The following is a 19,874-nucleotide window of genomic DNA, read 5'->3' on the forward strand; positions in this document are numbered from 1 at the left end:
ATTGTACAAATTACACAGAAATCATATCATTACATAGGCTGTAAACCAAAGTGTAACAAAATGATAGTCACAATATTATACTATAATATATAGTGTTCAAGTAACTTCATGCTCTCTATTTCTCCGCTCCATTATTTTGCACATCTACCACCCCCCAGCCCCTTCCAGACTTCAGATTTTCTACTTCTACATTAACTTCTACCTGTTACAGAGCTGTTGTGGTCACTTCCAGGTACCCAAGACAGGCGGACATTCCTCGGACTCTCAAGTTTAGACAACTCTAAATGTTTTGGAGCGTCGGGAACATCTGCAACACAAAATACATACAATATTAGATGTTCATTCAGTTTAAACATGATAATGATGTCCAAACCACAATGCAAAACCCTGTTTTAACTTATTTATGCCATTGTCTATATTCAAAGTCCTTTCAAAGAATGTGTAATCAATAATTAATGATATTCTATACTATATTATTTACGAAACCCATTTTACCGAGTACAGTGAGTAGTGCGGTGGCATTCCTCTCATCTAGGCTGGTTCTTGCTGTGCATGTGTACATTCCCTGATCACTCAGGTTCACATTCAGGATCTGCAGCATGCCATCGTCCATTAAGTATCTGAACATGTGAGGACATTCATCAGTATACAGCTACAATGTGCGCCGGAATGCACAGAGTGGTAAGTAATTATGGTTTATAGGTGGCGGAATTTTTTCATTCAAGCAAGTGCAGTAATTATGGTCAAACTTTAATAAAGTGAGTTTTTTTAGATACACACAAAGAAAAACAGAACATATTTGGCAGAGGTAATTATTTAATTCATCAAGCAGACAAGACCAGTAAAATCCCCTGTCTTTGACCCTCTACTGATCAGGCCAAGGAAAAAAAAACTTTGGGGACTTTTCATGAATTCTCTCTTCCCTAACATTAGCATAGCCATCTCAAACACAAGCACACCTGAAAACTAATGGATTCACTATGAAACCGCAGCCAACCTACCTGGAATTTTCCTCAAAGGAGAGCGGGATTTCCTCCTCGTCCTTCCTCCATACAACCTCAAAGGTGCCCTGCAGACCTTTATCATACTCTGCCCTGCACATCAACTGAGCTGTGGTCCCACTGATGATCTGCATGTCTCGAGGTGGATCTACTATTTTTGTAGAGTCTAAGGAAGAAAGAAAAAAAAAAACAAAGAAGCCACATACATTAAACAGATAAGATAGTGATGTTTGTCTTGTTAGGATGGAGCCAAAGAAAATAATTATTCATAATTCCTGCACACTTCAGATAAGATGTGAATATTTGAAGTTGAGCCAAACTATTTACTTTACAAATGAATCTTTCTCACAGTAACTGCCTCTTTGATTTGTGAAATGAGAAATCGAATGGAAATGTCTTGATACTGTGCAGTGCATTTCCATGGTAATTTGCATTTAAGAAACTCCCATGAAAAATATATTTCTAAATATGTTCCACCACATTATTATTTATGCTGCATCTTTTTATAACATCAATGAAAGATGAATTTCATTTCAGCCTAGTATCTAGGCTTGGCTTTTCAGCATGAGCATATTTCAAAGGACCTAGCAGATACAGACTACCTCGTTTTAACTACATGATCAGTCACTGCAGTGCATGCTTAAAAAAATAAATATAAAAAAGCTCTACCATCCAGATCTTAAGCTTCATGTAAAACCAAATAACACTGTTTTGCATGTATACAAAAGCCATTTACTGAACAATTTACCTTCAAAAGTCTATGTCTCAGTTATAAAAGCACAAGGTGGTTATTCCACAACCACACTGGCTTTAATTTTAAAGGGCTATCTGAGTAACAAAAAAAACATTTCCCCCATCCCCAGTCTAGCCAAGCAGATAGAAACATTTACAAACTGTCATTTGGGTGAACTGGCCCTTTACTCAATACTTGCATTATGTGACTAATGCTGCTCCTGTTTAGGCACTAATAATGTTGTTGAGATACCTTTCACATCCAGCACAGCAGTGACAAATGAGTGGCCCTCCGAGTTAAAGGCATGACACACATAATTCCCGCTGTCGTTTTTTTCTGCGCTGATGATTTGCAAAGATCCGTTCTGGAAAACAGAATATCGTCCCCCGCCGATGGTTCCCGGAGTCTCCCCTTTGGTCCTAGAAGAGAACGTTTTCACACCTCTTTTAGAGTGTCTGTACAACTTATACAACAGCAGAAGTGCAAAAACTGTTTGCCAGTTTTTCCTACAATTTCAGATGAATGAGTATTCAGTTAAGGTCAGACTTGAGCCAACTTAATCATGTCTATTTAATTGTCATCTCAGGAAAAGATTTTTCTTCCATACAGCGTGTCATCTTCAGTGTATTGTGTATCATTTTGCTGCAGTTTATTTTCTCTTTTGAAAAAATACTGAAGTAAAGCTTCTGGTTTTGGATGAGTCAAGCAGATTTGAGTTGCAGCGTAATCAAAAACAAAGCAAAACATGGTTATGGTTGCTGATTAGATTTAAGTGGAAATTCATCTAACAGAATCAGAACTATCCTAATACTGTGAGGGTCTTTGTAAAGTTAGGAGTATTTTGTTATGGTTTGTCTAAGATCCGATTTCTCCTTTGTAGAAGTGTAGCAGAGCTGCTGTGGTATTTAAAAGGATTTAATTAGCCCAATTTCAAGGAATGGAAGAGGATTATGTCATTAAACAGACATAAGTGACAACATCAGACAATGTCAAGCAGACACCTGGAGCAGTGTGGGATTAACATCAGAGCGGTGACACTGTTTGTGCTCTGGTTCGTTCTTCAGACTACAGCATCTAATGCAGTGATGTAAGTATTACAGCATACACAGATGAATAAAAGACTAAAAGCATAATCACCTTAAGAAATCAACACATCACACCGAAAGAAGGTGTGAAGTTCTTCTGTCTGAACAATATCTATCAAAAGGTTCTAAAAAAGCTTCTCATTGTCAGATGTTACCAAGACAAATACCAGGTCTCTATGGTGATCACTAACCATGTGATGTCGGCTGGTGGAGAGCTGAAAACACTGCAGTTCATGATGATGTCCCCACCTAATACTACAGCGTACTCATGGTAGTCTCTTGTCAGTATCCGGGGAGCCATATCTAAGAGCAAGGAGAAGGACGAGAGATTACAGCTGCTCAAATGTCAAGTTACGGCCCAAGAGAATTTTTAGCAAGATATAGGGGCAGAAGAACAGATGGCTGAAATTGCGGATATAATTCAAACACGGGCAGGAGCATCACAACCTCTCATAAGACTTCAAGTATAACATTTCTTATAGAGAGCCGAAGTGTCGACAAAAGGGACCCTCGTTCAAAATCCCATTGACAGTTGAAATAGTGCAAATTAAGAGTCTGTGAGCATAAGCATGCTCAACTGTTTATTCCATATTGTCCAGAAATAGAAACGATCAAATGTTATTTATTTAATGACGTGACTAAGTCAAATATAGCTTTAGAGCTGAAATTATTTAGTTAATCGACAGAAAATGAAAGGTGTATTTGTGTATTTCATTAAGTAATTTTTAAGCAAAAAAGACAAATATCAGACAAAACAGGCAATCTAATTAGACCATGTGAACTGGAGCTCTTTTTTTTTTTTTTACGACTTTCTGGCAATTTATAGACCAAACAATGAATTAGTTAATCAAGAAAATAATGAAATGATAAATGAACTCATACTGAAAGTAATAGCTGTAGTGCTGTGGTGTTTTAATAAGCACGGGACAGTTGATCCAGACAGTAGTGATTACACCTAAAATGTCAGATAAATTCCACAAGTAGAGACTGAAGAAAACGTTTGATGATGTGAAGTATGTGCACTGCTGCTTTAACAAAGTGTCATGGAAGCTGTACAGTAGTTTGTTTATATATTAACAAATAATCATCAATTGACTTTGTTAAGATCACAAATGTTCCAAATTCTCATATTTAACATTGTAGTAGATACTCATTTATGTTAACTGTTTTCAGAAATACAGATGAAATGAGAGATCACATTAAATTACAGAGGTTATTGGAACTGAGGCAATCTGGGAAGTTGTACTCCCTTTATGTAGGCCTCCTTATTAGATAAACCTCCACTGAAACGAGTTTAACATCTACTCCTCCAGACAGAGACTTGCATATTCATAAAACACACAGTAAGACATGGATTTTTCTTCAAGGTATACATGTGCGCACACACACACAGACAGACAGATAGACAGATACATTAGCCAATAAGTAGATGAATTTACTTGAAGGATGTGAGCACAAAACTGGGTGATTGACAGGTGAAAAAAATGACATGAAAGAATGAGACTGAACCATCTCAAAACCTGATGGCATTAAGCCCACATAAGCTACATTTCCCAGACCCAGGTGTAACTGTGTCCCCACTGCCTGTGCAGGCTTTCAGTCTCGCTTTAACACTCACTCATGACCATGATGTTAATGTTGGCCAGAACACTGCCGTGACTGTTGGAGGCGTCACACTGGTAGACGCCACTGTCCTCTGGTCTGGCGTTGCGGAGCACCACAGTGTCATCAAGCACTCGTCTGTTGTTCAGTGGGTCATCTGACAGCAACACACAGACATACAAACAATAACATCGACATTTTTTCCACAAGGATTACACTAAAGCACAACCACCATGGGCTTTTCTTAGGCTGACACTAGTGCCAATATTTAGAATTTAAAACATCTGCTAAAAGACGGCCAACAATTAGTAGACTAATTACTCAATCAGTCAATCAAGAGAAGATTTCCAACAGCTATCATTATCAAATCATTTTCAAGCAAAAATATATATCAGTGAACCTCTGAAGGAGAGGATTGTGTTGCATTCCTTGCTGAAAGATTTATGATTAAAACAAATCATTCTTACCCATTTGTTTTCACATTTCTTACAATTTTCTTAATGGTACCAGTGAATACTTCAGTTCAGTGTAGTCTGTATTATAAGCTCTGTCTCATGAGCTTTGAAGAACACCTGGCAGAACATCTACATTGTGGATTTGATTGTCCGGTTGAACTTTGGCGCAGCTGCTCGCTGCACTGTCCTCCTGCCCAGTGGCAGAAGATGCATAAACCCACAGCTAGAATTATTCCCACTCACCTCTGAAAATTTCTCCATTTTTCCTCCATGTTATGTCTGGTGGTGGTTTTCCACTGACCGAGCACTTGATGTGAACATCAGACCCGTTCACAGTCAGCTGGCTCTGAGGAGGCTCGGTCAGCCACTGTGGCGGCTCTGGAAGAGGTTAAGAGGGGCGAGTCAAAACAACTGCAACCCATTGTCAACATCTTTCTCTTTGAAACTAAAGCAAATGCACCCAGCAAACGCATGCATAATCATCTCCTGATGTTGACCTACCTTCCACTATTACATCAAAGTAGTGAATATCTTCTCCAGCAGAGTTAACGGCTTTACATGTGTATTTTCCCCCATCCCTCTCCTCTACAGCTGATATGGTCAACAGCTTCCCAAAGTTATCAAATTCTGCCCGTGGAGGCAGCTCGTCTCCCATTTTCATCCATCTTATCGTCGGAGTGGGACTGCAACATGAAACAATAACATTTTATGAGCCATTATGGCCGATAAATATGATAGCAGATTATTTACAGTGGTTACGTGGTTGCAGTTGTGATGATACAGCATGTATACATACTATCCCTGTGGCATACACTCCAGCTGCAGAGTCTCTCCCCTCATCAGCACCTTCTCCGTCTGAACACCAGAGGGCAGCAGCAGGCCAGGCTTTCTCACTGGGGGTGCTACAGCTGATGAATACAGAGAGTAGTCTTCCTCAATTATATGTATAATTTTAATCAATGGTTACATAATCTATACACAAGCTATTAGTCACTCTGTTATCTGCAGCTTTTTGTGACATGCAAAGTAGCTATGTTGCCCGTAGACATAACATAAAACGTGTTTTGATTTGTCCTGGTGAGGCTTTGATGTGTAAATATCACTCACTGGCGTTGCCGCTGTCATCAGATTCGTTGTCAGCTTTCACTGGAACGAAAACAAAATGCAGTGAGAATAATAGCGGTAGGGGTAGTGATGGTTTGTCTTCACAGCCATGTATTGCTCAATCCAGTGCCATAGCAGAGCTTCTTAGAGCAGAAACATGACAAGGCAAGCCTCACTTCTTGGTATGTGGTAGAGAAACGTCTTAAATGCAACAGCTAAAATACCCGGGAATACGTGCTTTCCTTTCACACTTTTGAAAAAAGCCAAAATGGACAGTGATGTTTTGTATCATTTGTTTGTATTTTACCTTCTCGGGGAACTGTCCTTTATGTCATGATAAACAAGTGGGCTACATTAGTGATGCAGAATGTATTTTGATGTAAGACTATGTTGTAAACCTACAGCTGTTGACCACGACAGCCAAGGCAGTTTTCTGGACGATGGTGCGTATTCTGGAGAAGGACGCAAAGCAACAGTAGTCCTGTCGACTGTCTTTCTGTAAGGCATTAGAGAAGTACAGGTTGCCATCAATGCCCATGGAAACCCTCTCATCCTGCTCAATGTGCTGCAGACCTGGAAAAGAGCATATTTGTATCAATGATATGTTATCGATGTAGATAGTGTCTGTGTATGATGTAAACCTTTGTTTGTTTTTTTATTAATTTTGGCTGGTAAGAAAGCTCAAATTGGACAGAATTTCTCAAACCTCGTAATGAAATTCTGGTCGCATGATGACAAATTGCAACACAGCGTAGCCTCGTACACTCTAGACCCTAATGGAAATGCCCAAAAGATGCTCCTTGTATAGAGCCAGTGAAGTATACTGTGGCAGCCTATTGGGTTTACATAGAGCCATTATCTACTTCACGGGTCAGTGGCGCTCTGTGTCATAGTACTTAACAGCTTCATTTAAGACACAGCCTTAAGTCATTGGTTGTTTCGTCAATGTTCAAGCCAAACTCATAAGAGAAAGATGGGTCATTAATAAAAAGCGAACAATATTTGTATTTTTATAACTTGTGTGCATGGACTGTATACTGTAATGTCTTTGTTTTTTCAGACAAGCTTCTGTATATATTAGAATATCCTTTTTTTTGCGTTTGATGTTTATTGTGACAATCGCTGGGAATATAAATGTGTGAATCTAAGAGTAAAAAAACTTTAAAGCAGGAACTGCGCACGAGTATTTTCATTCTCTCTGTCCCATGCCTCCAGGCCCCGTCCTGCTGAGCACCTTAAGCTCGTATATTTTTCTTCCTGACATCAGTCAGGTTTGTTGGAGGCACTTGAGAAGCTCTCAAGGGGGTGGACAGAAAACTCAGTCCCTATTGACAAAGCACTCCAGACAGAACTGAGGTGACTTTTACACAGTAAATCACTTTCTTTGGCAGTAGTGGGGAAAAACGGCCCTGATGTGAGGTAAAAATGTTCCTCTTCAAGTGTGTTCCTTGCCTTAGCTGTCCCTCTTAATTGTCACTACTGACTTCACTGATGGCCAGTGGAAGGTGTGAACAACCATCTCCTACAGCACATGAGCTATAGCTACTTTTTTCATCTGTGAGGAACTTCAGGAAGGTGTGACACAGAGTATACTTCAAACTAAGTACTTGACCGTCTAACGGCATCTGAAAAACCCTATTCTGTGTTCAACAAGTTTTCTCATTTTCAATACTAGTTAATCACACCCATGTTGTCCTGCAGTTGACCAGGTATGCGGAAGAGTGAAAGAAGCCAGGATCTGGACTTTTATCTTGTGCTCTCTTTTTTCTTTTTATTACTTTCCATGTGTATAACGAAGCTCAACACCATGAATACCTTTGAGGAGACACCATCAAAAAGTTTATGACACTTAAGACTCATTTGAGGGTGGTCATTCGAAACAGATATACACACTTCTGACTGTAAACATGGCCGACGACATGTTGTACAACTACATTTCAAGCCAACTTGTCTTCATTGGAGTACACGATCAAGCCAGATGACTAACCAGGTATCAGCAGTGTTTTACCACATCCACCACTCAACATAACAGAAGTGAAACACAAGTGTGACAAATTGACTTTATAGTGAAGAACATTAACTGTTATTTTGAGGGGAGTCAACCAACCAACCACCATATCTACCGTATAAGTTACAAGCATGAGGAGTTGCTTCTTGGCTCACCAATAGACATCCAGTAGATCTGACGTGGGGCCACACCTTCAGGAGGGTTACAGTGCAAGATGATTGGGTCTCCCTCCTCAACAGCAATGGGAGGAATATTCTCCTTTGGAAACTTGGGGACACCTTATCATGAAACAGACATTAAAAAAATGAAAACTTAAAATGAACTTGTACAGCCACTTTGACAAGCATTAAACAGCTATTTCACATAGTAGATGAATTTCTTAAATAATGGTTACTCACTGGAAACTATCAGCTCAATCTCCTCCGTCATGGCAGTTCCGAGCATGTTGGAAGCATAGCATCTGTATTTACCCTGAAACTGGACGAGGTGCCTTTTGTGAAGCTCAAACGTGCCTGCTGTGTGGGTTGTTTTGTTTGTTGTGATGTGGGGAGGGATAAAGTCTTTGCCATCTTTTGTCCATCTGTATCTGTTGGAGCAAAACATACAGCAGGTTTCCATCACTGATGTACTGATTTACAGATGTTGTTCTGTGCAACTGATTAAAATTATGATAAATAGTCACAGTTCAACATAATCAGTGATTTCTGCTTGGTTTTTTTTTTTGTTTGTTTGGTTTTACATACCAGAAATCATGTTGATGTCACTTACTTTGGTGGCGGGTTGCCCTTGGCTTCACACCTGATAGTGATAGTTTGGTCAAAAGGGAGGGCAACAATGGGACCTGATGTGTGAGTTACTATGGTTGGAAGCTGTTCCACTATAACATGAAGACAAATACACAGAAAATGATCACAAAAATGTTAAACGTTAACATTGGTGATTACGTTTTTGTTAGAAGATTACACTGCAAACAGGAAAACACAATTTTTTTTGTATTGTCTGCCGCTTCCTATTCTTTCATGGAGCCCTGCATGAAGCCAACAACACTGCGTAATGTGGAAAATTAGGTGCCTTAGATAGACACTAAAATAAGACAGCACGCCAGGACTTGATTGCACAGCAGTCAGCAGCCCTAAACAAAGACCTCTGCTGCAACAATTTACTTTAAGTTATTTGTTAGTCATGATTGTAAGTAAAAAACTGCTAACATTTATACTCAGCCAGAATGGAGAACAAAACAGAGAGAGGAAATTAAATGATATGCATTGCACAACTAGTTCATTTTATAAAATTATAAGATAACAAAGTTTTTGCCTTCCAAGTCAATCAAACCATTTTAATTGGCTCTACATTTTTACTGGAGAGATTTTTTATTATTATTTATCAGCAATTTATTTTCTGGCATCATTCAGCATATTTCAATTCAAGTGGTCTGGGAGAGAAGACTTCTGCACCTCTTCTTGGCCCTGTTTTAGGCTTCAGAACATTTAGCCTGTGACAGGAGACTTTGGCCAATCACAGGTTCTTTCAGACAGAGTTCATTCCTATTGGCTGTTCCACATGTGCAGATGATCGTGCGCATCTCTTCAGATGCTGGTGAAAGCTTGATTCAACGGGGAAACATCCTGCAGAAAAAGTTGCTATTCAAGTACTGGCAACAAGTATCTACACTGCACTGCACTAACCCTAACCCTAACCCTAACCCAAAACAGAGGATAGACTTGTTAAAAAGAGAGTCTGAAGAGAGTCTAACAAGTAACACAAAAGAGGCAGGAGTCAATATCAGCGAAGCATTTCAAACAAGGACAGAACTTAATCATAAAGCTGCAAATTTGTGCAGCAGGCAATGAACAATGAATGTTGAATGTCGCCAGTGTTGCCTGGTGGGAAATGTAGAATTATCGTACCACAGACTAGAAATTATCGTATTTTCGTACACCCGTCATAACCAAAATAACAAGCTTACCGTTGCGCGATAGTCAAATATAGTGGTTCTATATGTGTTTAAAAGCGTCCTCGTCCACTGCTGCGTGACTTCAGCACGGAATGGATCATTCATGGCACCGCAGCAGCTCCAACTTCGTTGTGTTACACTAATGTGTCCCCCATAAACAAATGGCAGGTGGGAACTAATGAGCTAAATCACGAGGCCTCCCACCGTTAGGGAATTGACACAGCAGGTGAACTTTTTTGAGCCAATCATGCTCGTTATTCCGAGACCAACGTCACTTGTATCCAGGTGCTCGTATCTCACGCTAAACCACTTACGATTGGTTGGAACTGTCACGTGATAAGAGATGCCTTCAGAGTTCACAAAAACTGTATGGAAGATTTGAGCTGATTGGAACCACACGTTCACGAAAACTGTAAAATTATCGTACTTTTGGCCTTTTTTTGGATTACTGATCGTACAGAGGGCAAAATTATCGTACAAATATGATAATTATCGTACACCTGGCAACACTGAATGTCGCTTATAGTTTAGCCTTCTGCTAACAGTAGCATTAGCTGCAGCTAATTCAAGTTTGCAATGTAACATAAGAGCATCATGATCGTGATCGCGATTGGGATGACTGAAGCTGCTAACTTCATTTTCCTGTAATATCTAAATGTGTTGCAGTAGTTTACCATGAAACCTGACCATGAGTGATGAATGCTGAATGTTTCTAATAGTTTAGCCTTCTGCTAACCATAGCCAAACTATAACTAACAGCTAATCCCAGTTCATGTTTATGTAGCTAGCTAAAGTTAGAGCCTCAAAGCTGCAGTATATCATCTCAAAGTGCTTTACAGGCCCAAAGATTTGAAAGGAAATCAGGATGGTGATTCTCATAGAATTGTCGCTGTATAACAGCATTGGGATCACAATCACAATTGGGATGATTGTTAACTTCATGTCATTGTGCATATGAAGCGCTGCTCGTCAGGTGTGGTGGCCTTAGGACAGAGAGGGGAGAGAGCTGTGTTTTTCCAATTCTGGCTTTTTCCTTTTCCAAAGAACTACATTCCCCAGCTGTGAATGCTAATTAAGCAAGCATGACCTTAATAACCAATAGGAATTGCCCCTCTGGGCCAAATAAAGTTTTCTGAATTGAACTGAAGTGAATTAAATTGAGTTGAATTGACACTCCTACCTTCCATTGGGATATTGAGGCCTGCGGACCAGGAGGTCAAGGCCAACAGCAGAACAAGCTGCAGGCTCCGCACCCACCTCATCACCCTCCACTGGTTAATGGAGACAGAGTTCAGGAGGCCGTGTAGATACAGATCAACTGGCATCACTTGGAGTTCATAAGGCACAAAAGACCTGGAAGAGTCAGAATAAAAACAAAACTGTAGTCTTAGATGGACTAATTCAACTTGGAAAAAACAATTTGACCAACACTGGTGAAATAATGGTGAGCCATACAAGCATCTGTTCTAATCACAGAAACACAGAACTGACTGAACATCACAGAGGGAGAGTTGTTTTGCTCTAAGTGGGCTGCAAATAATCACACTTTAGGAAGCAGTGTTGAAAACGGGTGATTCATACTACCACTGCCAAGTGGAAGTAAAGAAAACCACAGGATATAGGCCTATACATAAAGAGGATCTGACAACAAACCCACATACATTGCAGTGTTTTTATTACAATCCCAATTGAATGATATAAAAATATTCTGATAATTTCATTTTAAATATGCTGTGCTATGGGGTAAAACAGATTACCTACGGGACGTTTATTGAATTAATCTGAGGTCTTGGTGCTGAAAAGCAGAACGGTCACAAAGTAGTGGAGAGTATCAGCAGTGGACAAAATAATTTCTATTTAAATATTTAATATCCTTAATCTTTACTTTAATAAGAGTAATGAAATTTCAGCCATGTGTCCATTAAATATCTTTTTATATAAAATATAAAAATATATAAAATATAATTTTAAATATTAAATATCTAACATCTATCATGAATAAAAAAAGAAGAAATTTAAAGTTCTCTAATACGGCCCATTTAAAGAACCTGTGCTTAATTAATGCAAAATTTCCCATTGAGGACTCCAGCCATTTAAAGGCAGTTGTACCTCATTGTTGTAGTGTCGTAGCACAACACAGAAGAGCACTTGTCTGGAGATTACCCTTTGAACTATAAAGCCTGGCTGGTGGCATCGCATGGCATGCTTACAGTAAACCCGACTGGCACAAAGCTGCTGTCTGCTAGGATTGCTAGATCCAAGATGGCAGACTATAAATTGGTCTAAGCCCGTCAGTATTTCACGGCTTAGTTCTCACAGTGCTGAGACTGTGGCGGCAGCACTGGCGATGCCAAATGGGTTCACCCTCCAGCTAATCCTGCTATCAGGAGAATGAAGGAGGGGAGCTCCAGCAGTCATACAGTACGCTGCTTAACAATGCCTGAGTTCTACTCAGAGTTCTTCTAAGGACACAAAGCTGCATGCGTTGTCCCTTCTTAGTGAGAAAGGTTAATGTAGTAATTGTTGTAGACTAGATGCAGGATTAAGCTGCTTGAATTTAGAATCAATTAAACAAATTGAGAGATTGTGGTAGAGTATTATTTGCAATAAGGACTTTTTGTGATTATCTTCTGCCGGATTGAATTGTTAACAAAGCTGGTTAGATGTTTGTTCCAGTGGAGTAAACATACATTTTCATGATGTAATAAAGCTGTAAGCCACTGTCATCCTTAGTCTGGTGCTATTGTTTACTGTACTGCACACACAGAGACACACACACACATTCATGTGCACATTTACACGCCTGCACGCACAGATACAGCTTTGCATTAGAGACCACCTACGGCACTATTGTACAGGCACAAGTTAAACCTTTAGTGTTAGTGTTGTGATTTAAATCACAGGCAGAAAACCACATCAGCCCAGCAGAGCATGCAAAGTCCTTGTTAGGAATGAGGCCCACGATCCACCAGTGACACGAGAAGTGGGACCTTTTATCCAGATTTGTGTTGATCCTGGCAACACGGCAACAACCAAACAGGCAACTTTCATTCATGCGCAGCAAATTGACTGCCGGGTGCACACCCAAGTAACTTTGTGGGTTAGGCAAATTACTAAGATTTATATGGAGGTGGAGCTCTGCAAACATGTCACTTCAATGATAACCCCAACAAAGCTGACGCAGTCCAGTTAAAAGGCAAAATCCTTTGAGTGTAAAATGGGGTGGAGTTCCAATGTCAACAGATAACAAAGCATTTGTTTTGGGAGCAAAGGATCTATTACCTGAACACATGGCAGATCATAGCCACAAATCCGCAGGGATTGTGTTTCTTAAACCAACAGTTGGCCAGAGCACGAAGAGTGTGACTACTACAAGGCTAATCCCTGCCAACACACACTGTATACAATTACCCGCCCCTCTCTTTCTTTAAACTCAAACTTTTTACAACCTCCCTCAGACAGTCCAGCTCCTCTACATGTACGTGTTTTATGTACGTATAATTGCAAAGTGCTGAAATGATCTGTAACCACATTATTCTCTTGTAATGCATATACAAGAAGTACAGAAAGAAATAATTTCTCTGGGACTGATAACAGCAGACTTCTCATGAAGAATACTCACTAGCTTTTGAGTAGTTCCACATCTTGCTTCTAGCAGAGGCCCAAGACAGCTGCACTGCAAACCCATAGAAAAAGTACTGGACAGGACCATCAAGGGATCATTCCAACAACTCTCTCTGAATCAACATCTCTGACATGTCCTTCCTCCTCCACCTCACGTTGAACCTCTCCTGGTGCACAGACACGCCTCCCAGCCCGCCCCTTCACTCAAGCAGCTAAAGGAGCTACAGGAGACTCACTGAAGTGACATATGTCGCCAAAGCCTCTCACTTGGCAAAGAGGCTCTCTAAGCCTGTGACAATGATTGGGACAAAGCCTGCACTGCGGGGCTACTCAGTGAGCATTAAAGAATGGGCGGAGAGGAAGTAGAGGCATGTTTCTCTCTCTCTCCCTCACTCTCTCTCACTCTCTCCCTTTTTCCTGAATCCATCCCACCTTCCATCTATGTACACCCATTTACACCCCGGATCCATCTCAATGATTTTAATGCAATGTGTCTTAGCTCCATTGAAAAGGGAAGGGAGTCATCTTCTCTCAGAGGACCAGGGCTTTTGTGGAAGTGTACTTTCATTTCAATGCAGTGCTCCAGGGGTATAGATAGATGAAGGCACGGGTGAACGTGCCTGCAACAGACATGGTGTTGTTGATAGCAGGCTATTAGGACATTTAGCTACATGAATTGGCTTTTCCTTTCCAAATTCTTATTCTTATCAAGAAACCATAGTTTCTTATCTCAAGATATGTAAAGAAATGATTTAGTTCAATCAGTGTCTCTCCTGGAGCTATTGAAGTCCTTTCAAGCAGAGGTCTTTTGATATCATCTACCACTGACTCTTTCAATAGGCCCCATTTATATTCCACAGAGAAAAGCAGGTATTTGAGATACAGGTACCATAACAGTGAGCAGATGAGGGAGGATGTTATGGCCCTTGTTAGCAAAATGACCCAAATGCATTCCCCTTGTTAGTGGTATGTCTTCTGCGTGCACAAATTCATTACTTTCAATGGAAATGTGCTTCAAGCACACTGTTTTGTTTAGTGTTTTCCAATTTGTTTCCAGATCTGCATTGTATTACTACTGCACTACTATATTGCTGTACTGTATTAGTTATGATGGAGGTTGTATCTACAACATATAAGAGTAATGTAGACATAATGGCGGCACCAATTGGGCAAGCAATGATCACACTGCTCTGCAGGATCATCCAGCCAGCAGGAAAAAGAGTTTCACAACCCCACTGTATTGGAGCCTGAAATTACGTAAACCGAACTCTGCTATTCTCCCCCTGAGACGATCAATTCTTTTTACTCTGCCTACTAAAGAAATAAGAAATGCCTTTCAAAATTCTATTTTAGTTTTGTGCTTATTTTTGGATAAATGGATTCACTATGAAGCTACATTTTTTAATACTGTCCACTGAAGCAGTGACTGATTCAGACTTGGCTGCAATTCAACTTAAAGTCACTGTCGGTGCAGAATGTGTGGACATAATTATGCAGTCCATTTAAGCCATTTGTCATCACCTCAAATGGACCTCTTCCATGCTTAAAAGAGCATGGCTTCTGTAAACATAGAGAAAAAACCTTAGAGGCAAAGCCTCACAGACTTGTTCACTCAAAGCTTAACATGCTGTATAGAAATGAGAACATGTGCACATAAGATTAATGTAAATAAAAAGATAGAAGCTGTAGCATGGCCAAACATACATTGTCTGGTCTAAGTAAATATATACAGTCTGGCAACAGACTGGCAACCAGCTGACTGACATCTAGACACTCACACAATGAAATAAACAAGAATCCACAGGAATTTACAAAGTGTTTTCAGGATCTCTGCTCGTGACCAGTTGAGCTTGTTAAATTAACGTGAAAGTTTAAACAAATGAGAGAGGACCTCATTTGTGAATTCCAACTTCACGTCTCCAACATCTCAGTCCCATGGGGTCACTAACAGGTGACCAAAAAGTTGCCCTGCCCCATGCCTTTGTAATCATGCATTTCCTCCCTGCCCTGCCCGTGGATCTTTCTGGTAATTACAAGTCTTTTGCTTCTGTCTTTAAGCAAAGCTCACAAATGCATAGTAATTACAAAATACCTTCCAAACTACCTTAAGAAAAGCTTAACATACTGCAACAAGCGATGACTGGGTTAAAATAACTGTAAAAATATATGTGTGCGTGTGTGTAATGAGTATAATCAAAGATAGGACGGAAGGCCACGAGGACACACCTAAGCATGTGTTGTGATTCTTAAACCAGCAGCTAAGGTCGTGCCCCATTCATGATTCTATTACATTCTCAAACATTGTTAGAAATCACAATAGAAAATATTTCAGTGAATGTTGCTGTAACCCATGCAACACTATGTGCTGACACCTCACAAAAGCAGACATAGAAGTGTACGCACAACAAGAACGCAATATGACAAGCTTTTCTGTCAACACAGACAACCACAGCAATGACAGAAGAGGTTTCAGACGTCCACAAACATCTGCTGGAACTGACGGAGAGGTAGACAGCTGTCAAACAAACCCCAATCATGAAGAAATACTAGAGTGTTTTTGCAGACAAAATCATTCCCATGTGTACTTTGTTTTTTTGTAATGTACACATATACACAGACTGACTTAAACCCAAAGAGTTGAGCTTCTTAATATCCGATTTGTAAAAATTCAGGATGTTGAACACAAGTGTAAAAGTAAAGAATGTGTAACTAGGCAAATTATCTGGCTGCTCCTCAAAACTTCCACAACTGGCTCCTAAAGCAAGCGTCATACGGTTCAAATTGTTTATTGGTTTGATGTACAGAGTTGTGGACAGAAGAGCAAAAGCTAAAAGCCACATAAATGTGTGTTACTGGTACTGGTACAACTCGCTACCATCCAGTCTAGTTGCTGGAATGTGTGTGATACAAATTGTTGTAAGTCTGTAAATGTTGACTGATTAATTGTTGTTATTATATGCTGTTAACGCTTTATTATCTAGGCTTCTTTTATAACACAGATCAAAGCAACAGAGGGTAGTGTGATCTACTGTATATCTCAATGAATATTTCAAATACATTTTTAAGTGTCAGCTCCAGTAGCCTACTTATTCAAGACTGAAATACGCTTTTATCAGTTGTGGTAAAGTGCAGAGAAACCAGAAAATAAAAAGATCTTTAAAGTATAAATATACTATATATGGCTGTGTTTCCCTCTAAACACGTCAAGATTTTAAGCTAGTTAAGGTCATAAAATAGCAACTCCCCTTACCTCTAAGACCAGTGCGTCTTTTCGTCATTATTTGTCAGTGCAGTAACGTGGGCCTTCTCTCCATTTAAGTCCCCCGAGCACTTTAACAAGCCAGTAATCATGTATGTCTGGAATTCACACAAACAACTCTCTGACTCACATCAAACACATCCACATAAAAACCTGTGCATCCAGTATTATGTAAAGAGACATTGCATTGTCTACAAGCATAACAGGTTTAAAGCAAAAGCGTGTGGCTACTCAAAACCTTAATACACCCCAACAAAAACAATGCAAAGCACATGCACATGGAAAGTTAGAGGTTAAATCATTATAGATTAGTATTAGAATTCAGTATTATATCAGTATTTGATTAAATATCCTGCTGTAACTTTATTCATTTCATACTCCCCATTGCTATCACAGTAATTTCATTCCTCCATCCTTAAATGTAAGTGTGTACGTTTTGCAGAGCACATGTGCTGTGCGGTGGTTTTCGGAGGTTTGTAGCTCATTTAAGTGCCATCAAGCTTTGAGTGATTGCTGCAGTGTAGTGCTTTGTGGAATGTCATGTGAAGACTTTCCTCTATAAACAGGAGCTATCGTGTCACGCAAACAGTTGGCACGCTATTACAAGTGTAAATTCCTGATACCAGAGCACAGATCTTGAGGTTGGGTATTTCCTGAAAAAACAACAGATTCTCCCTTCCTCCGATCATTTAGCATTTAAAAAGAAAAAAATGGCCTCCTTATGTCCTCCTCACATAATATGTGGATACGATAAAGAATTATTGCTGGATTTGAAAAATGTAAGTCTGTTGAGTGACACAGGCTAGGAAACAACATGAATCACCATAGAAACATGCCTATTGCAGAACTGAGGAGTGACAAAGAGTGGCATTCAGGAGCCTAATCAGTTTTCCACAGCTAGCAGCGCAGGGAGAGACAGTGTGGAGACAAGCAGTCACACTCAACTTCCTCCCTTCAAACACTGAGGCCACGAGAAGACCTCTTCACACCTTCCTTCACCCTGACACATTGTTCATCACTGTTGCAGAGAGGCGGATAAGGGAGCAGTGTTGTGCTCTATGGTCTGAACTAAGCTGGTAATTAGTTTATGGGATAATCTTGAAGGCCTAAAGTGGTATTTAGTTGGGTATTTCTTAAGAACTCCAACAAATGGAAGAAATTTGCTTTAAAATTGCCTCTTGTATAGAACTAAGCCTTCAATATTTTGACTTTACTTAAACAAAAAGATTTTGTGGGATTATAGTGCTGTGTTTTCGAATATTACGGAATATAATAATGCTATAATTTTGTTAATGGAAATCATAATGAAATAGTAACTTAACAATGACCTAAATATTTCTTTCTGTAGTGTAGCTCCATGTATTAAAAATGGTCAGTTTTACAGTGGGTACCATTTCTGTGTTGAATGTTGGTGGTGCTGAGACTATTTTGTTTATATGCACATCAAGAACTATGTCTTTGATTTGATTAACAATTATTTCTGTATGTTTAGTCGCCCAGAGCAGACAGCCTATAAATACAGTGCTGGCACAAGTGTGTGTGTCTATTTATGTGCAGGATTAGTTCTAATCAGACACGAGACACTAGAAGTTCACTTTGAGTTTAACACAGTGCATCCCTCATAGAGAAAGCAAAATATAGGGGAACTTGTGTACATGATTTGCAATGTACATGCTTTTTGTTTCTATATACATTCATGTTTTGTTAACTGGATCAAGTGGGTTGTAATGGGTCTACTTTTCTCACGTAGTTCAGTTTGTGTGCAATTATATAAAGTAATTCTTGTGTTTTTATTAATCAAATAAACTACCTGCTCTCCAGTTTTTGATTTAGCTCAGAAACAACTGACAATAATGGCCACCCATAAAGCATGTACTTTGTGACAAGTTGTGATAAATGCCATTTTATGATGTTTAGAAATAACAGCTGTTGTTCAATCCTGGGGATTAACATTCATCTCCAAGGGGCTCAGACACAGAAAGTAATGAAGCCTCAAAACCTGCCTGGTCTTGTAGCATGCCCACACCATTGTGAACATTCTCACTCTCCCACGTGTCCTCTCCCACCCTTCCTTTTAAACACCAAAAACATGGTTTGTGGATGTCATTACTCAAGCCTTAGGCAGACTGAAAGAAAGACAAAAGAAAAAGTGTTTTACCTGTCACTTTAGAGAAACATATTTGGGTCTTTCTTCAAATGGCTTGCACCTGCAGCCTAGTTTCTTCTCAAACAAAACAGAAAAGGATAAGTAGCAATATTTCTACCATAACATCTTTTTGTCTAGATGATAACAGTCTGAGCCAGGGTTCCAATCCCATAGGTGTGCGTGACATTAAAAGGTATCATGCATAATCTGCAGATTAACGAATATGTCCTTTAATCACTGGCATATGGGGCAACAATACACAGCTAAATGCATAATAGCATTCTACAAAAAATGAACAAAGGTGAAATGTTTCTGAAGGATACTAGGTGGAGTGAATAGGAATAATGTGGAATGAAGTGTTGACAGTTAATTGCTGAAATTCTCTACATTATCAACATGCATTTGGGAGAGAAAGAACCCGCAAAGGCAATTTATCTGGCATCTACAGCATTCACAAAATCCTCACACACTCATCAGAAATAAACAACATATCCGCCTACACATGATGAGCTGGCAGTCAATGAGTTTTGACACATCTGCAGCAACATGTCGAGAGACTAAGGCTCATGAGTCACTTCAAAGTGCACCCTCAAAGCTTTTCCTCAAACATCATTATATGTGAAGCAAACTCTGACAAGGGCTTAAAAACACAAAGTCAATCAAGTAAGTCAATTTTTTTAAATTGACCCTGGCTTTTAAAACAACAATATGTAACGGAAACAATAGACTGCTGATGCTTGATATGAGAGTCATATTGTCTCAATCATTGAGAAAAGTCAACTAAAACACGATTAGAGTCAAGCTAATATAAATGTGACTAGTGGTGATTTACTAGTGGTGCTACTACTACAGCAATAAAGGCATCTGAGCCATTTAATGAGTGGTTTCTAGAAACGTACTCCA

The 19,874-nt window shown here is 39.6% G+C and overlaps 1 protein-coding gene across 4 annotated transcripts in view; it reads right to left on the reverse strand.

The window, feature by feature from the left end:
- Positions 1-13,670, reverse strand: part of chl1a (cell adhesion molecule L1-like a) — a 35,678-nt gene extending 22,008 nt beyond the window's left edge. For all 4 annotated transcript variants that reach the window (XM_070839903.1, XM_070839902.1, XM_070839901.1 and 1 more), the window contains exons 1-16: positions 13,565-13,670; positions 11,123-11,295; positions 8,757-8,865; positions 8,387-8,574; positions 8,144-8,266; positions 6,383-6,553; positions 5,984-6,022; positions 5,673-5,784; positions 5,378-5,559; positions 5,120-5,254; positions 4,438-4,578; positions 3,011-3,122; positions 1,987-2,153; positions 1,002-1,167; positions 496-620; positions 203-307 (exon numbers count right to left, since the gene is read on the reverse strand). In XM_070839903.1, the coding sequence (XP_070696004.1) occupies positions 203-307; positions 496-620; positions 1,002-1,167; positions 1,987-2,153; positions 3,011-3,122; positions 4,438-4,578; positions 5,120-5,254; positions 5,378-5,559; positions 5,673-5,784; positions 5,984-6,022; positions 6,383-6,553; positions 8,144-8,266; positions 8,387-8,574; positions 8,757-8,865; positions 11,123-11,267 (2,020 nt within the window). In that variant the 5' untranslated portion in view covers positions 11,268-11,295; positions 13,565-13,670. The remainder of the gene's footprint in view (positions 1-202; positions 308-495; positions 621-1,001; positions 1,168-1,986; positions 2,154-3,010; positions 3,123-4,437; positions 4,579-5,119; positions 5,255-5,377; positions 5,560-5,672; positions 5,785-5,983; positions 6,023-6,382; positions 6,554-8,143; positions 8,267-8,386; positions 8,575-8,756; positions 8,866-11,122; positions 11,296-13,564) is intronic.
- Positions 13,671-19,874: the final 6,204 nt, after the last annotated feature.

Source organism: Pempheris klunzingeri, chromosome 11 (genome assembly GCF_042242105.1).
Source record: "Pempheris klunzingeri isolate RE-2024b chromosome 11, fPemKlu1.hap1, whole genome shotgun sequence".
In the NCBI taxonomy this organism is placed as follows: domain Eukaryota; kingdom Metazoa; phylum Chordata; class Actinopteri; order Acropomatiformes; family Pempheridae; genus Pempheris; species Pempheris klunzingeri.